The following is a 24951-nucleotide window of genomic DNA, read 5'->3' on the forward strand; positions in this document are numbered from 1 at the left end:
TCATTTAATCTCAGGAGCGACTCATTCAAACTCTGGCGCACTGATTCTTCAATAAACAGAGATCAGGATCCAGACATATGTTGTCAAAATTACACAAGCCTGAGAGACGTTATACATTCGCCACCAACAAAATCTTCATCATTAATGGAATCGAGTGCATTTGATTTTTCCAATATATCAATTAGAAATGAGCTGGTGAAGCATGCAGCCTCGGTTTATGTGCAGTCCGCCATCATTTCCTCGCGTCATAGGAGCTTATTTGCCACTTTGTTAGAGAAGGTTAAAGATCAAGGGAAATCATTCCTGTCCTGCTGCGCAACACACTTTAAGAAGCCGCTGCAATGTTGTTTCGGGGCAATTTATCAATATTTCTTTTACATAGTCGATCATTTTGCAAGAGTTTGGAGAGGAAGGGTGGCCATAAGGTGAAAGGAGCATAATTCATTGCCACATAAACCACATATTTTCTCTGCATAATTTTGTATTAGCAATTGATGTTTTTTATTTCGATGTTATTAAACAGAAGATCTGAAATGTGAATGACCGTGTTTGCTTATTTAATCTGCATCCATCTAAGCACACAAGCCTCTGAATTCCATGAAGACCTATGAACCTCAAGCAAAACTAGTAAAGAACATCACAAATAAAGCAAAATTAGAACAGAGACAAACAGAGGATCCAACCTCATACAATATGTTGTGCAAGACTCAAAATCTTGACATGCTTTTTCTTCCTCAGCTCATGCGGTACAGGCCCATGAACCCTCTTTCCGATTGGCTCATATTCACCGCTGACATTTTTCAAGAGCACGCAAGCATTGTCATCAAATTTGATCTCACTGCCATCACAACGTCCACGTGACATTGCAGCACGAACCACAACAGCATGAACGACAGCTCCCTTCTTCACTGTGCTGGCGACAACTCCCTTCTTCACTTCCTTTGGAGGGCTAACTTCCTGTACAGAGGCAACTATGATGTCCCCCAATCTTGCCCCTTTCTTACACTTCAAAGCTTGTATACACTTTACGCGCTTGGCTCCAGAATTATCAACAACTTTGAGATTGGTTCCCATCTGAATGAATGTCCGTGTTTGCTGTGAAATAACATGAGCATTCGTAAAATAACACAAAATTACTTCAAAGTTGAACTATCACGCAGTATTGTAGTATATGCGATCTTGTATAGATGTTGAATTGATTTTCTTGTGAAGTAAAATTCCCCATCATAAAAACTGACAACAAGACTATTACTCTAGTCTAATGTTTCCATCAAAATTTTTAGGACTGAGGCATAAAATTTCCAGATGCTGGACCGCATTTTTTTTGCTTTTAACAACTGTGACTGTGTTAAAACATTAGTCGATCACAAGGTAAAATGACACGGGCCTCTATTTCCTTCTTTGCACCAGATTAATATTGTGACTTGCCTATTGTGTAATACTTGGTTTCTGCTGAATTTAAACTTAGTGGTTGGCTTTCCAATCTTCCAAAAAAACACCAAGATTAAATGATTTATAAATATAATTGCACTTTGAGCAGACTGCAATATTACTGATAACGCCAAATCCCGTTCTGATGCTTCCTCCGTCGTGTACTGGTGTCTTGCGGTGTAGCTGCTGGACGGGTGTCTGCAAAACAACACCGGAGGGGGGTTTGAGCCCCGCGGCGCCTCCGGCGTGAGAATGAGTACAGGCGTCGGAAAATAGATAGACGAGAAATGAGCTATCTATGTGTGGTGGGTGAAGGTGTATGGTTGCTGTATATGATGGCTTAGAGTGTGTGAGAAATATGAGAGTGTGGCGTCTATCTATTTTCCGATGCCTGTACTCATTCTCACGCCGGAGGCGCCGCGGGGCTCAAACCCCCTTCCGGTGTTGTTTTGCAGACACATGTCCAGCAGCTACACCGCAAGACACCAGTACACGACGGAGGAAGCACCAGAATGGGATTTGGCGTTATCAATTACGACACTAAACTGTAGTAGCTACTACCGAAACAGAACTTATATATATTGAATGTAAAGCTCGGTCATCAGTCATCACACAACTTAGAACTGAAATAGACACCTTCATGAAACAAAACTTACCTGAGGAAAAATAATAGAACGACTTAGCTCATGTGTCATTCTCAGTAGACCCAGAGAATTGTTGCTGAGGCACCCTATCAATGATCGACCAGCTATTGCAATGAAACAGTTAGCAAGTTACTCAACTAGAACAGGTGCGAAGAAAATTTCGCACCACTGTACACAGAAAGGAGTCTGAAAGTAAACTCAACTGAACCCTATGACACAGTTAACTACTGCCTGAAGTGCATGATTCTGAGATGTTCTCTTTTCATAATATATGTAATCTAAACGACAAAACGCCAAGTAATAATGCTCAAATAACAAACAAACAAATGTAACTAGTATATCGGGCTTTAAGACAGGGTACAAACAAATGTAACTAGTATATCAGGCTTTAAGACTGGGTACGAGAAAGATAAGATGTACGCAACCTTACTTTTCAATTTACTTAAATCATCCTAATTGTACATCCATCTTAATTACCTGAAATGATTTAATTCTCCACTTCGCGGGCGTATCATGCAATGTCAATATCAAACATCGAAACAAACCTATCATAAACTTATTGCCAGCAGCATAATCATATCCACAGACGACACCACATATTTAAACATTTCATGATCAAATATCAGCTACTGTAACATCTTAACAGTGTCAGTATAGTTACAGACTTACAGTAACTTCATACGCAAATGTCCATCACATGCGAATGAAAACATGTGAAAGCTGAATAAATGTAATTTCACGTACAAGATAGACAATAAATGTGATAATAATTACAAAACAAGGCTTTACGTACCACGAAACCAATTCGAAGCAGCCATTCGTACACACTTCAAATAATCAAACCCGGGGGACTGATGTGTAATCGTTGTAATGTTGAGCAAAATATAAAGCCTTTAAATCACTTCCGTCAACAGACTCAACAAGACCAGCGAGAGAGATTTACCCAGAACAACTGTTCTAGGGTTGAAAGGATATACGGTATTTATGTACTTTGTTACTCCCTGTATGTTTTATACGTAAACAATTAATTAGGGACAAAAGAGCAAAAAAAACTAATATTAAACGAAGTTAATCTACACACAAATTTTATTTTATTTTTTGAGATAAAAGCAACGGAAAAAGTTTGAGCCCGTTGAACAGTAAGAGTTGTTGGCCCATCTCCTGCCACTTAATAGAGGCCCAATCATATTCAACAGAAGCTTCATTCATGCTCAACGTACATGATTTGTAGGAGTAATAATTAAAATTAAAATGGAGTATTAATGTTTTTGAATTTTAATATGATAGAAATAATCATTCTTGAACATATTGATGTGTACAATTATCTAATATTGTATTGTATTATTAATAATAAGTCAACAATCAGTGCAATTAGATCGAATATGAGTGATACTCTGCAATCACAAATTCGGTTCCCAGCTTATTCTCCAAAAAGAGAGTGCATTTTGCGTATACAGTTGATGATAAACATGAAAATCATGTTATCTGGAAGGTTATCATTCGAGTGTAGTCCGTGATTAGAGAAGAGAAGTACAAAAGTAACAAAAGGACTGGTCAGGGTCAAAGTCAAAGTAAAGGAGTGAACTGACACTTGTTAAAGTTACTTGTAATATTCGAGTACTGTTAGGCCCACCGTAAGGGTTCGGTTATAGCGCTATGCAAAAGTGTTAAAATTTTGATCCGAAAATGATGGTTAGAGAAGAGGGGAAGAAACGTTAGTCTTTGGGAAGATATAAATAATAGGGGTGATCGCAGTCCGGTTTGGTTCGGGTTGGAGGTAGAACCGGAACCAAACTATATATTAGCGGTTTTTCAAAATCTCAAACCAACCCGCGACCCGCAAACCAATTAACCCGGACTAAGCGGTGCGGTTTTTAATGGTTCGGTTATGCGGATTGATCGGTTTATGACTAATGCTTATAATCAAAGATGAGGATTCATGAATAATACTAGAAAATAGAGGATCATTTTTGTCTCCATTTACATAATTTCACATAGTTAAATTAAAATACAAATTTTAGCCTAATAAAATGCATAAAGTTGAATCGAAGTCGTGGATTACTGAATTGGTATGACTTGTAGTTAGGTATTGATAAGGTAAGTAACTAAACAACCCAGCAAGTATCAACTAAAAACATTAATATATTTATATAAAATTAATATTTTATATATATATAATACTAAATATTTATGTTATATATATATATATATATATATATATATATATGCGGTTCGGTTTTTTAACGGGTTGGTTTAATATAAAACCGAAACCAACCCACAAACCACGGTTTTTTAAATTAGTCGAACCGAAACCGTAAACCTCATTTCGGTTTCGATTTGGATCGGATTAATATCGGATTGGTTCATGCGGATTTTGCGGTTTAAACCAGACCGTGATCACCCCTAATAAATAATAATCAGGGAGAGTTCTCGTACGAACTTATAAACTTACAATTTTTTTTTTGACCACTACATATATAACATTGTTTTAAAATATTCAGTTGAACATTGATTAAAATTGTGTTGGAAAAATACACAAATTTTATAGACCCTGCGTCTCTGCCCAAACCCCATATATATAGTTTAAACATCTTTATAAATATATTCTAACATGATGATAAATAATGTTCTACATCCATCGTTGAACCCCAGTTACAAATGTGTTGAATGCACAATTTATCTTTGCGTTATTTTTATAATTATGATGTTTTTTTAATAATTTTCAACATTGATAATGTCTATAACCAAGGATTAACAGGTTGGGAGAATTAAAAAAAAATCAAAAATTTTTTTTGTTAATTTTTAACTTAAAAAAGTTTTTATTTGATTCTATCCCTATATAATTATTCATTAAAATTAAAAATAATCATTTGTAATATATTATAATAATACAAATAATATATATATATATGTGTGTGTGTGTGTGTGTGAGAGAGATATTTGATCATAAATTAATGATTTATAATCTATTACCAGTATATTTGAATTATATTATATTATTTAAAATAAGTTAAATAAAATTATCAATTATTTGAATAAAAAATTGGATTTGGTATTATATGTATTATAAAATAAAATTTATATTCATTAATTTTTATATATAAATAGCAATAATATTCATTTCTATTGAAGATGAATTCAAGTCCGAGTTACTTGGAATTAACAGTAAAATAAAAAGAAAAAGATAAATTGGTGGAATATTGAATAGAAAAGGGAAATATATTGAAATAAGTGATGAATCACGAAGACCACGACACGTGGTGTGGGTTTTGATCGAGAAGTCAGTCAGCTCCCCATCACGCCTTCTCAGTCGTAGACACGTGCCCGTGCTCCCCCTTTTTCTCGAGTGAGTAGAAGAGTACTTTCATGAAGTAATATGTTATTTTTACAAAATATATACTCCATCTGTCCCTCCCATTTCTTATCAAATGGGTTGGGCATGGAGGTTAAGAAATATGTATAAAGTAGTGAAAAATATAAAGAAAAGTGGGTGAAGTGGTGGAACCCATTGATTTTTAATGTATAAAAAGAAGATAGTGGAGTAAAAGTAGTGTGAAAAGAGAAGAAAAGTGGAGAAGTGGTGGGACCCATTGACTATTTTTGGTAAGTTTTGAAATGTAAAGAATTGGTTGGGACATCCAAAAAGGAAAGTGTAAAGAAATGGGTGGGACGGAGAGAGTAGTATATATTTATTATTTATTTCTTATTTTATAAATATATTTATCATTATCTACTTGCTTTAAATCTAATTTTATTTAGTTTAGTTTAATTTAAGTTAACTACAACTTTTAGTTTTACAAATAAATAATTTCAATGCTACGCTTTAACTGAATTTTATTTTTTTTTAAAGTTATGTGTATTTTACTTTTTATAATTAAATTCATAAAATGTTAATTGAAATCTAAATAATTTAAAAAATTAATAAAAATATATTAATAAAGAATACATTGTACTATTTCGGGATGTATACTTCATTCTTTTATAAAATATAAAAAATCAATTTGATTCTAAATGAACTAGATAAACAAAGGGTGGTTAAAATTTGGAGATTAGGATTTAGTGGGTTTTCATCTTTTGTAATTATCAAAATTAAATCATCACGAGTTGTGCTATAGATATAATATATATTTTTAAATTGAATACATTCAATTTATGTAAATTTGGAATGTAGGATAAAGTGCTCCACTCCTAATTGATTGCGCAGTAAAATAAAAATTTATGGTCAAAGTGATTCTAAAATTTATATATATCACATAATTAATAAAATATTATAATATTAGAAATTATAAATCCATAAGATCAATCCAGAGCATGTTTGGACACCGGTCTTAAGTCATATTAAAAATATATGTCTGTTGCCTTATGATTTAAGTCAAAAACATAAGTTAGCAAAATGTATTTTTTCGAACAATTTATTTGTTACTAATTTTTTAACAAAAATTAATAAGTTCATCACTCAAATAACTAAACTATCCAAAATTATTTTTAATAAATCACAAATAAATTAGTTTTAATATAAAATTATTCAAAATTAATTTAAATTACCATACATCATGTACGTGTCAATATTTTATACTCACCGGCTCCTAATAGGAGAGTATATAATAACCGTGCGAGTACAATAAGAATCTCGAGCGACCCACGACGACTGTCCCTTAACCCCAAACTCAACTTGTCAAAACCCTAAAAAAGCTCCTTTGCATCTGGCCACTCCAACTTTTCCCCACTAAACACTTCTTTATATTTATTCTGATCTGTCATTATTTTATTACGTTAAATACAAGAGTATCAAATTTTGCATGCTTTCTTGCTAATATGATATTAATATTGTACAAACGATATTGGAAGAAATGATGTGGGTGAAGAATATAATTAGTATTATATAGTTGGCTTCTTTTTAGCCGGCAAGCGATTGGACCTGGAAATGTGTGAAACACATCTTAACTAAGTGTATAATTGTACCATAAAGTTTTCTTTAATCTCTTCTTTTGTGATTTTGCAAATGGGGTGGGAGACAATTACATTATTTGGATAAGAATTATAGTACATCCCACTAATTACCCCAACAGTTAAACATTATTTTATTGTAACACAAGCAACTAACTTGTATTATTGCGCATAATTGTACTTTAACCACCCAACTAGTAAAGCATTAAAATTAAATAAAAAAGTTCTGGAATATGTATATTCCCCTACTTTAACTAATAATTTTTGAAACTATTTCCGATTGAAATTGTTTGAATATGTACACATGAGTATTTGGGACAAAAATGTTAGAACCTGAGATTTAGAAATTAGAAACAACAAAACCTTGAGAAAAGTTCTTCAACGTCTTCAAATTAAATTGCAGATTTTTATTTAAATATTATCTATTTTTAATATCATATATATTTAACAGCGTAAAAATTTATATGAGGTGACACATTTACTCAAAGTAACAGGAAAGTACTATCGGTGTTATGTTCGTGATTTCTGTTTCCTTGAGAAAATTAGCCATTTGCGATATTGTTTTGAACGGTTGCATACGGTCACTTCGGCTACCAAAGAGCAGGGTGAATAGAGTGTTATATGCAGTACAATTATAACAAAACCATTTTTACATATCATAAATTTTATCGAAAATTAAATAGAGTTTCCGAAAAGGAGGGATTCTTTTGTTCAAAAAGTGTCCACGAATGTATAGATAATATAGAATTTTAAATGAACAAGAAAAGAGCACACAAAAAAAATAAAAAATCAATACATAATTGAACTGATCTGAGAAAATTTACGTGTTCATTTATCTTCTGAGAAAATTTACGTGTTCATTTATCTTCTGAGAAAATTTACGTGTTCATTTATCTTCCACAAATCATCTTTACAAAAAAACGGAGTAGTTGCGATCACGATAATAACATAATTAACGTTCATTATACCACCAGCTCAATTCTATTTCTCAAATATTAATAAAAAGAATTATCATCAATAATATATTAAATTATATAATTAAAGACAAATCCTTTAATTGGATATTATAGGTAATAAAACAAGTAAATTTCTTATTACAGGCAAGACAGAAATTACATCGTACATGATCATCCAATTTCTTCAAAACACAAAAAGGACAACTTTCACAATTCGCAATGAATCATTAAAATTCATCGTATGCGTACATAAAAATCTATTTGAATTTTGAACTCAATAGGATAATAATCACAACTCTAGATTTCGCATAATTTTTTTTTTCAATAAATATTCATGAAGATTCATGACATAAAATACATATAAAATATATATAAATCCTGAATATTGGACAATAATTATAAATTCATATATGAAATTAACAACCAAACACACTGTGAACAAATTGTTTAGAGTTTAAGAACCATTTACAAACCCCACACACTTACCTCTTTATAAAATTGAATATTTGAAAAATATAAACCCAAATATCTTCAATATCTGAACACGATTTCGAACAATAGGCAGTAAGAGCACGGATTTTTCTTCAATAAACACCAATCTAAAAGGAAAAAGAAACATTAAATATTATTATCTTAGTATTTTTAATGTTACTTTTTATCCAACAAAATAAACAAGAAATATAGATTGGTGAAGGTTGCATGAACAAATTAAAAAAATAGTGAACTCATATATATAATAAAAAAAAAGGGAAAATAGATTTTTTTGCCACTCAACTTATAGCGTTTTTAGAAATTTACCACTCAACTAATTTATTTTTTCTTTTAGTCACTAATGTTAGGTTTGGTTTTATTTTTAGCCACCAACTTAGGTTCGGATTTGAGTAATAGCATTATGATAATTTTTTGTAGCATCATTTATACATGGTGATAGTATGTAATATTTTGATGATGTGTCGTATGTTTATATATTTATATATAACAATAATAATATAAAATGATCCGATGAAAATTAAAATCAGAAAAAATCGTAATTAGATTCTAAAAATTCAATAAATCATGAATATGAAATTAATTACTTCAAACAATTCACCTCCTCTCATATGATAAAGTGTAATTGAGTGATATAACGTATCATCTTTCGCTATTAAAGTTTCAATCGACTAACTCAGTCTAAAATCTCTTTTAAATTTATCTTCAAAAATTTTAATAACTTTATCCTATTACAATTTTCAAGATAAATAAATAGAGTTGAAAATTTAATTTTCGATGATTGTCCTCTATATATAATGCATCATATTATATTATTATTACTCCCTCTGTCCCTCTCATTAGTTTACAGTTTTTTCAACTGCTTAGCACGTATTTAAGACTCTTAATAAACATAGTTCCATAACTTATTTTTGTGGTTTTTTTTGTGTGAAAATTCAAACGTTGAATATTCATTCGGAAGAAAAAAATAAAGTTATATTTGAAACTACATCTTTTAAAGGCCATGAAATGCGTGTAAAATTCTTATCATCCAAGATAAACGACCTTAGAGACATAAAAAGTACTTTGTATATATCAAATCATCAAAATATTATAGACTACCACTATATTTTAATAATGCTACACATAATATGTAATGCTAATAATTAAATCCGAACCTAATTTCAGTGACAAAAAAAAAAGCTGAATCTAACACTAGTGAGTAAAATAAAAAAATTATAGTTGAGTGGTTGGATTCTAAAGACGTAATAAGTTTAGCGACAAAAAAAATATCGTAATACTAGTAATCAAATCCGAACCTAAGTTGGTGGCTGAAAGAAAAACCAAACCTAACATTAGTGACTAAAAGAAAAAATAAATTAGTTGGGTGGTAAATTTCTAAAAACGTTATAAGTTGAGTAGTAAAAAAATCTATTTTTCCAAAAAAAAACTAATTTCAACAATTATGTATTAAATAACTTTATAGATCACGACCCAAGAATAATGGCATACAGAAGAGAGATGAATATAGAAACAGAAGTGGCTAAAGGTGTGGATTCGCTGCTGTTGATTTTGTTCGGGAGCGAAAAAGACGGACTTTAATAGTGGGGGGTTCCTGGCTGTTTCATATGATGCTATCAAAATCAAGAGCCAGTGCTTCATCCTTTAATTACTAATGCAAATGACGGAGTGCAATGAGACACATCATTGCTTGTACGGACTAATGTCATTTCGGTACTTAATTAAATCAACACCCTCATCTTTTGACACAAGTTGTAGTTATAAAGTACCCCCAAATCAGACAGTTTGTGAATAGCACTGAAGAGTTATCAAGTGGATTGTTTACCTTAGATTTTTTACCCTAAGTGTAGCGATAAGTATTAAAATATAGAGTTTCTAAAATAAATTGAAGGGTATTTGATTTATCAAAAATAGAAGTTATGATTAATAAAAATGAGATAGATTAATAATATTTATTCGGTTGATAGTGTTACTATCACATACTCATATATTTTACCTGAATGAAATATGTATCAATTAAAACTACTTAGGTCTTGGTTGATTAATAGAAATCGACCGATTGTTGGAAACAACGGTGGGAATATTATAATATGTATATATTTTTTCAAAAAATCGCTTGATTGTCTACGGAAAAAATAAGGATTCAAAGACGATATGATCATGTGTTCGTTCCTTGATTTCGATTTATAAATGTTGTATAAATTTTCATTATTGAATTACCCTCCTTAAAAAAAAAAAAAAAAATCTTCTCAATAATATGAAATGTAGTGTAATCATAAAATAATTATTCAATTAATAAAAAAATATAAAAATTTAAATATATAATAATTAAATTCATAAAAATATTTTTTTATGTGATACATGAAAATAAATTAAAAGCATGTCACATAAAAAATAATAATTATCAGGATTATTATATTCTTCCCAAAATTGCTCAATTATGCATTTCGAGGTTCAAGATGTGCATCTTTGTTTTTGATTTTAATGTAGTGATTGATCAATTGTTGAAATCGCTCATCATTTTCATCATTCAAAACCGTCTCAACTTCTGGATTCGATACTGTTTTAATATTTTTATCTAAAGTTGTATTGTCGTTTTATTATCTATATTGTATTATTTTACTCATGGTTTTAATTTTCATGTGTTATGAAATTTTAGGTATTTTGAAATTTTATTTTATAATTAATCGTCATTTTAGTTATATTTTAATCTTAATTAATTTATCTTTAATAACATTAACAAAATTATTAAATAATAAAACTAATAATATTTTAATATTAAAAAGATTTGGATCAATGAACATGAGTGATCCAAATTTGGACCAGTATTGTTCACTGATCTATGTTTGGATCACTTTTCGATTCAAGGTTGGAGTTGTTTGAGGCAAAACTGTCTCAAATTTGGATTTTGGATTACGCTCGGAGATGTCTTTATAGATTTTTCAAATTATCTCTAAAAATGCTACATAAATATCATATACATTTTTCTAATTATTTTTTATTATTGAAGATGTAAAAAGAACAAAGAAGCCGCCTTTTTTTTTCTCCACTATATGCCCCCCGTCTTCCCAACTCCTATGTGTATTTTACTGTCTTCTATCCATTTTTCCCAGGTCTTTGTTTGCTAAAAATATCCGATAACTAAATTTTCTTTTCTATCTTGGCTATGTATGGTACATAGTCGATGAGTTTAATATGTGTTCACTGCTATAACATTATTTCTAAAAAATGTCTATATCTAAATAAAAAATAACAGTTCTGTCAAAAAAAATTAAAAAAAATAACAGTTATTATGGCACACACAAAAAAATGCCATTTTATAAAAACTCGAATCGCAGAGGGATAAAAATGGTAGAGCAATCAACAGAAGCGCGGTAAAAAGATAAAAAAAGAGGAGGAAGAGGTAGATTAAATACAAGTTACAGGGAGGGGAAGAGGGGAACGGCGCTGTCTGGATAATCTCATTCATATATCCCTCCATTCCCCATAACCAATACACACACAACACACATACAAACACAATGCTTTTTTTACTACTTGCTCGCTCTTCTTCTTTACTTTCTTCCTAGGGCATTTCTCTTCTAGCTTTCTTCTTCCTCATAATTTCCATCTCTCTCTTTCTTTCTTTCCTTTTTTTGTTAAATTTAACAAAACCTCTTCACTACTCCATAAATATATATACCTATTTTTTAGGCTGCATTGTTCACTATTCTACTCACCGGAAATTGACTCCAAAGGTATGAGCGTGTGTCTCGGAGTGCATAGTTATGTACATTTTGCGGAATTTAGTGGGAGGGGGGGAGAGAGGGAGAGAGAGAGAGAGAGAGAGAGAGAGAGAGATTTCACAAACACACACATGAAGTAGGAGAGATTTGTACTAGTGTTACTGATTTTTAGTTTTGTTACTTAAATGATGTTAATGTGAATACTTAAGATGCTGATCGATCTGCCATTAATGTTGTTAAACAGGCTGAGAAGCTCTCAGATCCAAAGCCTCTAGTTGGGTACTTTGTCGTTACTTGCAACTTTCTAACAGACAACAAGCTGGTAAACTAATGTACACAGTACAAACTTGCATATGTATATGTATGTGTGTTAGATAGGTTTGTTCTTATCATCTTCCCTCTCCATCTGCTCACTAAAATATGTCAAATATTATATTAGTCTTAACCGATTTCATAACCATTATTTACACATACACACTTGTAAGCTGTATTTAATATCAATTATTGATAATGGGTTAGTTATATATTTACAATATATATATATATATATATATATATATATTTGTACCGTTCTTGTTTGTTTTTTAATTTTAGGTTAACTTTGAGCAAACTGGATACCATGTTTCTAATCAAAGCTTAAATCTAAAGCAAAATGAGGTAGGAGTAATTAGTACCAGCAGTTGAGAAACTTAACTTTTAGTGAACTACTTATGATTTTTCATCTTAATTTAAACATTATCTATAGCTATAAATACACTGATATTAATACATACTATATATAAATGCATTAGTTGTGGGTGCTGCTTTACAGTCTGCTCAGATAGTAATAGTAATAGTAATAAAGGCATGTGTAGAAAAGCAGGGTACTTGAGAATACATTACATGTATTTTTTAATCTGCTTTTTCTTTAAATTTTCCTGTTTCCTTTTGATGGGTTTTTACTCTTTTTACAGAACAAGCTGCCTAGAAGAGAGAGATTTTTAACTTCTGATTTTTTCTCAGGCTTTGCTTTCAGAAATCACTGAAAAAGCTTCAAACGGAGTTTCTCGCTGACACCACGGCTGCTATTCAACATGATACATCAAGCCAAGACTTTATTATACACATAACCATATAAACTTAATTAGTTAGTCATAAGTCATCTGTGTAATCCTCATTAATGCAAAGCAAATCTAGTCATAATATATATATATAGCTAGCCCTTAATCTTTCTCTCTCTAAACCCTAATCTACAGCCAATTAGCCCTTACCCACTAGGAGATTTGGTCTTAATTCATAGAGTATGAGGATGAAGGTGAATTGCTTTTAGTTATATGTATGTGGGGAAAGGTATGAAAGTGATATGGATATGGATGACATTCAAAACCAAGGTTGCAAGTTTCCGAGAAGTAGAAGCGGTGGTAACAAGATAGGTCAGAAGGGGGATGATGAAGATGAGGGAGATGCCAAGAGGATTGCTTCTGGGAATGATATTGGTAGGTTTTGTGGATGGCCGTCGTCGAGAATAGTTAGGGTTTCTAGGGCTTCTGGTGGCAAAGACAGGCACAGCAAAGTATGGACTTCTAAAGGGCTGAGAGACCGCCGTGTTCGCCTTTCTGTCACTACAGCCATTCAGTTTTATGATCTTCAAGATCGGCTCGGGTATGATCAACCCAGTAAAGCTGTGGAATGGCTACTGAAAGCCGCGGAGAGTTCCATTTCTGAGCTACCTTCACTGAATACCTCTTCGTTTCCGGATACTCCTAAGCAACTCAGTGATGAAAAGAGGTCAAGTGGAGGTACAATAGAACATGGGTTTGATTCTAATGACTTGGAAATGGATATGGATCCGAATCATCACTACCAAAACCAGAATGTTTCTTTGTCAAAATCTGCTTGTAGTAGCACTTCTGAGACCAGCAAAGGCTCTGGTGGGTTGTCAATTTCGCGGTCTGAGATCCGGATTAAAGCTCGAGAGAGGGCAAGAGGTAGGGCAGCAGAAAAGGAAAAGGAGAAAGAAACTGATTCTCTTTTTCCTGCTCATCACCATAGTGTAACCCCCAACTCCTCTTTCACTGAGTTACTCACAAGTGGTGGTGGTGGTGTTAACAACCATAACACTAGCCGTAATGCTCGAGCTCCACACCTCCAAAAGTCCTCACCATCATCTAGACAATGGCCTAATGCTCCAATGGATTATTTTGGTACAGGACTTAACCATCCATCGCCTAATTATCCGGGGCATATACAATTGGGGAATTCTCTACCACAGCCCATGATGATTTCTCCATTCACTGTCACATCCGGAGATCAGCAACATCACGAGCTTCAACAGTTTTCATTTGTCCAAGACAATCTTGTCCCAACTGCTTCTGGCGGGAGTGATTACAACCTAAACTTCTCTATATCTTCCGGCCTTGCTGGTTTCAATAGGGGGACCCTTCAGTCCAATTTATCAACAATGCCTCAACTCCATCAGAGGTTCTCACCCATGGATGGACCACATTCATCACCCTTCTTCATAAGCTCTGCGGTCCCAAATGGCTCCACAACCGAGACCCATCAGCAACATCCTCAGCACCACCCTCAGTTCCCTGCTGGACTACAGCTATACTATGGAGATGCAGGCAGGCATTCAGAACAGCAGCAGCACCATCACTACTCATCTACTTCTCAGGTACTCCCACACTACTCACCAGTCTACATAATATAAAATTGTTTCCTTTTTTTCCTTATTACCTGCTAATTTGAAATCTTGGGTCACGTGGGTTCTTGTTTATGCACTTATTTTATGCTTGCAAAAGTTTGCTTTTTGGATTTACGTGCTATATGTATGTACTATATATAATATGATAATGCTCTCCTCCATGAATGCTTTGGGTTTCTTGGTTTCACAAAAGTAAGCATAGCAATTGAGTATATTTAATTGATGTAGCATTATGTTATGTATTGCGTTGTCTTTATTATACAGCATAGATTGATGAAAATAGGGATCCGGCAGGTTGTCTCTATGCTTGTTTTCTTTTTGGTTCCCTTCTTTCTAGCATGTGTATAGCAAGCCAGGTGTTAGTCATTGTGTGAAGGAAATAGACTTTACACTAGGCTTAATCTTAATAGGTTTGTTTATAATTACATCACAAGATTTGGTCTTTACGCCCAAAGGTTGAGTCCATATCAATGCCAGTACCAATTTAACTGTCACTGAAACCAAGCCTGTTCAAATTGCTAAGCAACAGGGTTGGTGGGGTCATTATAAGACTGTTAACTTTGAACAACCATTGGTCAAACTCCATGCACGTAAGCTCATTTAGTTGGGACTAACTTGTACTAATAAGAAAAACCAGGCCACTCTATCTTTTTGAATTGTACCAAGAGATTCCAGTGATCTCATCATGGAGATGATTAATGTGTACCTTAATTCTTAATTCTTTCTAGGTGATACATGATGTAGCATGATGTAGTATGACTATGAAGTGACGCTTCATGGTTACTCATGAGAGTATTGTACTCATTGGTTTGATAGAGTAATTGGGACTTTTTTAAATTTTTTGTGTTGCAAGATGAATATTTTGTCTTCAGTTACTGTCTAATCAAATTAAACAAAAATTTTGAGGGACTTTCCATTTCAGAGTTCAAACATAAAAAAAATCTGGTATAACTTAGTTATATAATTTACCATAGGATGTTGCTCTCAGTTTGCATTGTTTTTTTTTTTTTTTGATACTGGCAGAATTTTCAGAACTCAGCTGATGCAAATGAGAGGCATAATTCATACAGATAATATTATTGCTTTATATTTAAGAAAATAAAATAAATTAATATCAAAATTTAATATGACATCATTATATATATTGATTTATAATTGATAAAATTGTGGTTTATGAAGTCCGCATTTAAGTTAGAATATTGGAGTACCGGTCATAATTTCTAAGTCAACATAAATAATATCTTTGATTATCCAAGTTTATATATAAGTAGTTTTAAACATAAATATCAATTAGTCATTAATATCTTTCAAATTTAATAAGAGTATCTCCAGCAGATTAGCTATATGAGATCCTAAGCTATTATTTTAAAGAATATGCACAGAAATTCACTCCAGCAGAGTCCTGCTCATTCCCTAAATGTTAAGATCCAATTTCCATTTCTCATAAGTAAGTAGGGAATCCCTGACCCATTCCTCGTTTCATTTTTAATGATTAAATATTCAACTTTCACCTTTTGCACACTCTTTCCCACATATTTTTTGTAATCTTTTCGTTAAAAGAATTTGAATTTAATATTATAATAATAATAGTGAAGAGAAATAGGGATCATTGTTGGAGTTGTCAATCAATATAAGATCCCTATTATTTAGAATTTGAATTGTTTATTATATATTTAGGGAACCTCTAGACACTGCTTGAGATGCTCTAATCATTAAGATCATTATTGAGCTTATGAGTTCTATTGTAGAACATGATGTGCCATGATTTTTAAAATGAACTGTTCTACCATTACAATGATTACATTGTGGAACATAATTTGCAGGTTTTCCAGCTGTTGAAAAATATTATTAAACAAAAAAATTAAAATTGAAAAATACTATACTCTCTCAGTCCCATTTTAACTAATGTTTGGCTTTTTAACACGTATATTGAGGTGTAAAAAAATAATATCTACACTTAATATAAAAATTCAATTCTTATATCAAATAAAATTTCAGATTCTAAACTTTTATTTGATATAAATTTTCTAAAATATATTTATGTTTCGATGTGATTTTTTTAACATCTTAAAATACGCGTAAAAAAGTCAAAAGCAGTTAAAATGATAGTATTATATTTTACTCAATTTTAGACTCCAAAATATTGTGAACTTCATGAAACTTGGACCTCTATGATATTTTTAATTATCAAAGTCTATATATAATTTATCATTTATAGATAATTTTAAACATAATTATCAATTAATTATTAACATACTCCAACCTTATTAATCATTGATATTATTGTTCTACTTATTAATTATATTATAGAACACAATGTGCTACGATTTAAAAAATTAATTAGTGTGCATGTTGATTATATTGTAGAATATAATTTCAAATTCTCGGATTTTTAAAAATATAATAGCAAAATAAAATCAACTTATAATATAATTATATTTTATCATATTTTGAAAAATATGATCAAGACTCCACCGTAAATGTGGAATCTATAAAATTTAAGTTGTATATCATATATAACTAAATCAAAAAATGATAATTGGTACTAAACTCCATAAAACTCAACTCGTAATTATATTCATAATTATCCATCATTTCGTTCTTATTTCAAAGTTTGTCATGTGCTAAATATATTGTGATGCAAGATACCGGGACAATCTTGTTATAGTCTTTTATAGGACTTTCAAAAGTGACTTCATTTTGTGATTTTGTAATTTTCTCTCAGTACTATATAAGAAATTTATAATAATTGAATATTTGTTTATCTTGAAGTAAGTTAATTAAATTTAGAATAAAAAGAAAAGTAGATGAAATGTGGAATTTTATTAATTTTTAATATATAAAAGAGAGATAATGTAGTAAAACTAGTGCGAAAATAAAAAAGAAATAAGAAAATGATGGCATGTAAAGAATTAACTCCACACCCATTGAAAAAGTAAGAGACACAAAAAGCATATCACAAAATATGTCACCGGCAAATAACTATATTATGCAAGTGACAGTGTGTATCTAATACTCTCTTTGTCGTCCCTTGAGTCTAATGTTTCTCTAAAAAATATATTGATAACCTTTTTCAAAATTTTTTATTCAAAAAAATAATCTTAAAAATAAGTTATAAAATTATACTTCACTGAGTGTCATGTAATAAACGACTGACTGAACGCATAGAATACACGGGAACTGAGGGACTACTCCCTCCGTCCCAATGAATTAACTAAGAAAAAGTGTAAAAAATGAGTAAAGTTAGATGGAAAGTGGGTAAAGTGGTGGGACCCACCTATTTTTTAATAATAGATTTGAGATAGTGGAGTAAAGTACTGGGTGTAATAGTGTTTTTATTATTATATAATGGAGATAGTGGGAGAATGTAGTGGGTGTAATAGTGTTTTATATTATAAAAAGTTGCTATTTTGGGAATGTATAGAAATGATGGGATTGAATTGATTGGGACGGAGGGAGTACATACTCAGTACTAGTAGTATATCAGAGGAAACGTGACAGCCAAATAACCACCATACAAGAGACCTCTATAGGCAATCATGGAGTCTAACCTGCGAGAGAACTTTATTTCAAATCGACGATTTTCCTTCCTTGTTTGTTTAGACTTTAGAGAGTACTTATAATATTATAATAACCAGAAGATATTCATAAATATTGATTACTATATTATAAGGGGCATTTGGTTCGCTTCAAGGAAACGGAAAGGAATCCAGAAAGGGAAACGGAGAAAGGAAAGGAATGATCCTGAATTGTTTTGCTTGTTTGGTTTTGTGGCAGAAACGGAATGAAAATTTGTGTGATTAATTTTATATTCAATTTTTTTAATATTATATAATTTCAAAAGAGTTAAATGTATTTATATCTATAACAAGATAATTTATTTACATTCTAATAAATTAATATAATTTATTTAACCATTCTATTAATTTTTTTAAATAAATTAAAATGTGAATTATGTCACAATTATATTTAATTAAAAAACTAAATTAAAAATTATTTTTAATTCCTAAAAATACTTTATATGATAATCTTCTATTCTAATTGTTTAAAATATGAATTATAACTCAAAATAGAAAAAAAGTGAGGAAAGAGAATCCAAATACCTAATTGGGGTGGGGAATGAGTTATGAGTAATATTGGGTAAACCCACTACTAAAAAAGGGGAAAGGGAAAGATGATTTTTACAAAACAAACACCTACAAAGATTACCTTTTCCTTTCCTGAATACCCCTAACCAAACGGCCCCTAATTATATACCTCCTCTATCCCCTCATTTATTTACATGACTTTTTGGCACGTTTTTCCACTCTCATTTAAAGTATAATTTCATAATATATTTTTAAATTTTTTTCCTCCGAATAAAAGTTTGATATTTAAACTTTTATTCCGAATTTTTTTTTTTTTAAAGTAATGAAACTATACTTTATAGCAGTCTCTGAATACGTACAAATACAAACACTGAACGTAAACAACCACGAGGAACGGAGTGAGTATATATGAGTGAGCATAAGACATTAACATGTAATAAATATATTATGTTCAAAGACCAAAATAATTTCATAAAATATATAAATTAGTAATATATGTTGGTGCTAAGTCATATATTTAAAATTCAAGTTTATTTTTATTATAAAGTTAAATACAAATTATTGTAAATGATATTATAAAAGTAGTTAGAACCACACCGATATAAAGCCAATACCATATTAATTACCATCCAACTCATAATATATAATATATATGTGTGTGTTAAAGTTCCTTGCAGTCTTCATTTCAACGGGGTCTTAGAAAATTGGATAAAATATAAAATAGTGGTTTTAATTTTAAATTTTTTTGTTCTACAATATTTTTAAACATCCCACGAGTTAAAGATTATGTTCTACAATTTAATCAATGCACAACAATTAATTTTATAAATCGTAGGACATATTAAACATATTGTAGAACATATCGTCTTATGATTTATAAAAATCAATTGTCATGCATGTTGATTACGTTATAGAATATAATCCTTAGCTTGTCATATGTTTAAAAATATTGTAAAACAAAACAAAAAAAAATTGAAACCACTAGATTAAATTTTATCTAATTTTGAATGATAAGGACTCCACTGAAATGAGGAATACTAGCTTAACTCTATATGTATATAATTGTTGGAATACAAACTAAAATTAAATACAAATTACAAACTAAACTAACCTAAACTCTAAGACAAATCTAATATCACCACACAACACATAATTTAAATACACACCTCCCCATCCCACATAATCCCCTCTATTTCTAATTTGAATTTTTCCGTCAATCGATGAGGTTTTTTTAAAATCTAACTTCGCTATATTTCATTCCATTCCATCCCCAACGATCAATATACATAAGACATGTATTATATTTTAATGTGGTATGTAATTATTTTTTAGAAAAGTTGATATTGGAACAATATCATATATAACTCTCTATATATATAATAAATATACCAAAATCACATACATGTCTGCATGAACAAGAAAATAATAAACAACTGCAACACATTCATTGCAACATCAATGGAAAAAGTTGCAATAACTTAATATAGTTTACAACACTAAGTTCATTTTCATTCATTACAACTCATCTTTCTTCGCGAGTTCTAATTAAACCAAAGAACAACTTTTCTTCTAATTATCTTTGCGACGCCACTTTCTTACGTGTTGTCCTCAACAATTCCACCATTTCGTGAAATCTACATCGGAACTTTTATATCACTTTGAACATGTACATGCTGCCGGAATCTAAGCAACCCAGAAACCAGCACCGTTCCGGTCATCAAAACTCTCTAATAAAGCTGAATTTATGTTCAAATCGGCTCTATTTTCTCTGATTTTTAGTGTAAATCACTCTATACAAACTCAACAACTCTTACTTAGAGCAACTCCAACAACCACCCTATACAAGCTCTTAAGTCATTTTTTGAAGAATCCAGAGTTTACATGTACTCCAACAAGCTCCTTACCTCTCCTCAAAATCTTAGGAGTTTCATTTGCTTCCTCAATGTTGAGGAGGATATGTTCCCTCCTAACTCATTTTATATTCTTTTCTTTCTCTTCAATGTACTGAACATACATGATAACATTTATATATGCATGCTTGAAGCAATAAATGATAGAGAAGGAGAATCAATTTGAAGAAGTCTGTTGGAGAAGAAACAACATTTTAACTCCTAAATAGTTAAGAGTGTATTGTGTATAATTTATTTGAAGAAAAAGTTAGGTGACTCTTGGAGTTGCTCTTAATAACCAAAGTACTTCTCGACCATTCCGTCAAGAACCAAAAAATCTTTCAAATTTAAAATATGACAATACTAATATTGATTAAAAACTCAATAAAACTTGGTACATAAGAATCAACACACTCCTGCAAGATCATCACACCAACTTATACTAACAAATAATCACTCAATCAACCGAAAAAATTAAAGACACAAATTGCGTCCACTTTTACGGCGAACACAAAATCATAAGCCAAAAATCACAAGATTAATGTATTGAAGCTCAAAATCGAACGATTGATGCATTCATAACTTCAAAAACAATTAACTAAAATGAAAGCCTTAATTAGGTCAAAATTGAAAATTTACACAAATCATTTTTTATTGATGAAATCAGGTAGAGAGTTTCACAACAATCGATTTGGCTACATAAACTCTAAATTTGGACTACAAATTCATCTTTAAATTCGAGTTTGATCTTCAAGAGCACTAAGAACATTTGAGAGTTTCTTTTAAAGTATGGTTTGGATTGGTTTATAGTTTTTTAGACAAAATTAATAGAATGATTTAAAATGAAAAAGAAATGTAACTTCACCTAAAATAAATATAATTTTAGTTTGGTAGTATGTTTCTAAAAAAATAAATAATTGGATAAAAAAATTGATTTTGCTTTCTAATATGACTTAAAATAATCTTTTCCTCAGTGTATTATAATATGACATTTTATTCAAGAATATTTAATTTGTAAAATGTTGATTTAATATGATGGGTAGCACTCCATAGCATACCATCTTATATGGAGTTACGTAGCACACCATTATAAATATACACATAATATATATTCTATTATATTTTTTATGAAATATAATTACAAATTTTAATTATTAAACCGAAAACGAAGATATACAATTTTTTTATTCCAAAGATCATCCAAAATTATGCAATATCTCAACATGATTCTATAACAGAATAATAATCATCCAGAATTATTCTGTTGTAGAATCAGTTTCGAAAATATACTTTTTTTCATCAAATTTTAAGTTTTAAATTACTTAAAATAGATATATTTTATAGTATTCTATATTAGAATCACGTTTTATATGTATTTTATAACAGAATTTATAATAAAATTGATGATTTATGGTGGCGCACTATGTAACTCCATATAAGGAGTCCCTCTCTTGAATGTTGGCCTTAATATGATAATAGTTTATTATATAACGCTGGCCTTGGATATTGATTGTAAATTTTCTCCTAAAATATTGATTCATATAGAAAATTCATTCTCTATTATAAATCTTTATAATATAATATAATTTACTTATAATATATGTTAATACATAATAATCGTTATTAAAATGTAATTATAAAAGAGATTAGTTCAATAGGATTATTATTAGAGAATGATTGAATTAAATGGAGATTGATAAGTATGAGCTATTAATATATAATAATTGAATATGGGTAAAATTATGATTTTGTATGAATTTATTTGCTTGTTCTCCTATTAGATATATGATAGATAGATTAGAGGAATTAAAAATTCTAATTAACAGAATATATTATATTATTAGTTATTAAAAATTACAAACGAAAACATGAACACATAATCACACTCAAAATACACTAGTTTGTCTATGACTAAAAGGAGAAACCAAACTGAAAATTTAACAATGATTTTAATCAAAAATCAAGCTGAATTAATTTGTGCACATTCCGTACGAAGCATACAACTCCGATATAAATTATTTTTACATAAAATATTTAAAAATAACATTTTTGTTACCTCGCATAGTTTATTATATCATATAGTACAAATTTTAGATGACAGTGTATATTTCAAGTATGTATATTTTGATATACATAATACCAATATTAAGTAATTTTTGTATGTCAGTCTTTTTGGATCCATTATTATAATTTCTAGTTATCATGCCTTTGTTCCAGGCTAATTAATCAGCTGCATTTTCTACCAAGTATTCTGTGATTATATATGTTCCACCAAGTACCCTTACAAATGCTGTGATTACATTTCATAACGACTATGATGCAGGGGGGCTTAAGCAACCTATGTCCAGAAAATTAAATTTTTATACATAAAAACATCCCGTAAATAAATATACTGTAGCATTTAGTAATAGATTTGATATGCATGGTTTTATATTCGACGAACTATCAACATTTGGGAATTATTTGTTAATATTAATTAAGTCTCTCTATCAATTCCTGAATCCGATTTTACCAATTACCATATATTCTATTCCTGCCAAATTATAAGCTTTAATAAATCATGCTGTCAAATGATTAAACTAGTGAGTATTGAATGCATAAGAACTGGACAATCAGTATAAATTATGATCACACTTTGTTTCATTTCAGTGGTATAACGCGTATTACCTGTTTCATTGATTTATATGTTATACAATGCTACCGATATGAATGCTGATTTATATCCCACATGATTTGTTACATGCTAGGCAAATTCTTACTTAGCAGTTGCTAAACCAGTTATTTTAGGCAGCTTAGAAGTAAATTAGTGCCAGCATGTCCTGTGTTGAGCTATTTTAAAATAGTTCATCTTTGGACTGTCTGAATTTGTTTTACATTTTGTGTTTGCCTCAAGATCAATATCAGCGGATCATTTTCAAATTTATACAGGCAGTATTTCAGTAAAGTTGCTTGTTTTTGTTGTAGTATTAAACCTGCAGTATATTGGGGAAATTTCCAAGAGGATCCAAATTTTGATCCGAATAGATTAAGCTTTCTTTATGAACATGTAAAATTTAGAGCTTACTGCAGTTTGCAACCTGAGATTTTTTCAGCCAAAAAGGCTTAAGTACTCATAATTTATTTCTTGACAGTTTACCTTCCTAATTTCAAATTGGCTTCAGTTTGCAACCTGAGATTTTTTCCCGTTAAAATAAACATTGCATGCTGAAAAATTCAATCCCGGCCATTTACGTTGTTGATGTTGAATGCAGGTAAAGAAGGCGGACAAGTAGTAGAACAGGAAGGAACTCACAGGAGAGAACGCATGCACCGTCTCCTCAGTCCTCAGCAGACACTATAGTATTATGCTCCTGTAATTCATGTCGTGTTTCTTAAGTTTAAGGTCACTATTCGGATTCTTGTTTTGGTTTTCTACGTAACTTATCTACTATCTCAGCCTGGAAGGCGCAGAGTGTTTTGGTTTTCTACGTAACTTATCTAGTATCTCGGCCTGGAAGGCGCAGAGTGTTTTGTGTTTTGATGTATGAGATACACATCGATCTCTTCTCTACTGCACGTGTTCTGTTCTTTTACAGATTCTTGTTCTTTTTTAATGTGGAGACTTTGTTTGCCATCTTATATGTTTGTGTGAAACTGAAACCAGAGGCTACGGCACTTCCCCTCCTTTTCCCAAATCAAATACAGATTTTGGTCTATGCTTCAGTTCTCCATACCCTTTTACCACTCAGTTATTAATTGATGTTCAACTGAAACTAGACGGGATTTATGTTCTGAGAATTTGAACGATGCTGGATAAAGCAGTTTGCTAAACAAAGTGTCGCGTGCAAATTGTTATTACAAGACCATCATCTAAGTTATTTTGCATCGGAATGCGAATTCTGTTTTGTTTTAATACACGAGACATCCCGGATTAATCGAATCAGATTGTGTTCAAATTTGGTCTCTGTTAGTGAGAACCGGATTTTGGTGGTGCAGGAAATTGCTAAACACTATATTATCAATCACGCAACCTGAGTTCCCATCTGTGAACTTGGATTTGCAAAGAAAAGGCCAAATTGCTCAATATCCAGAAATTGCAACCCGAAAAAACAAGTTA

The 24951-nt window shown here is 30.9% G+C and overlaps 2 protein-coding genes across 3 annotated transcripts; one reads left to right on the forward strand and one right to left on the reverse strand.

The window, feature by feature from the left end:
* Positions 1 to 463: 463 nt before the first annotated feature.
* Positions 464 to 3077, reverse strand: LOC108208524 (large ribosomal subunit protein uL14mz). Its single transcript, XM_017379057.2, has 3 exons — positions 2869 to 3077; positions 2088 to 2179; positions 464 to 1095 (listed from the first exon to the last, which is right to left on the reverse strand). Exons 1-3 carry the CDS (start codon positions 2891 to 2893, stop codon positions 685 to 687), a joined length of 528 nt encoding a protein of 175 aa, XP_017234546.1. The 5' UTR covers positions 2894 to 3077; the 3' UTR covers positions 464 to 684.
* Positions 3078 to 11907: 8830 nt separating this feature from the next.
* On the forward strand, positions 11908 to 24473 carry LOC108210154 (transcription factor TCP2). 2 transcript variants are annotated; one of them, XM_017381425.2, is made up of 4 exons: positions 11908 to 12204; positions 12437 to 12514; positions 13195 to 14848; positions 24107 to 24473. In XM_017381425.2, exons 3-4 carry the CDS (start codon positions 13535 to 13537, stop codon positions 24125 to 24127), a joined length of 1335 nt encoding a protein of 444 aa, XP_017236914.1. In that variant the 5' UTR covers positions 11908 to 12204; positions 12437 to 12514; positions 13195 to 13534; the 3' UTR covers positions 24128 to 24473. The 2 variants fall into 2 exon arrangements, with proteins under 2 accessions (XP_017236914.1, XP_017236916.1); XM_017381427.2 differs by having other exon boundaries at positions 11931 to 12204; positions 12437 to 12524.
* Positions 24474 to 24951: the final 478 nt, after the last annotated feature.

This window comes from Daucus carota, chromosome 2 (genome assembly GCF_001625215.2).
Source record: "Daucus carota subsp. sativus chromosome 2, DH1 v3.0, whole genome shotgun sequence".
In the NCBI taxonomy this organism is placed as follows: domain Eukaryota; kingdom Viridiplantae; phylum Streptophyta; class Magnoliopsida; order Apiales; family Apiaceae; genus Daucus; species Daucus carota.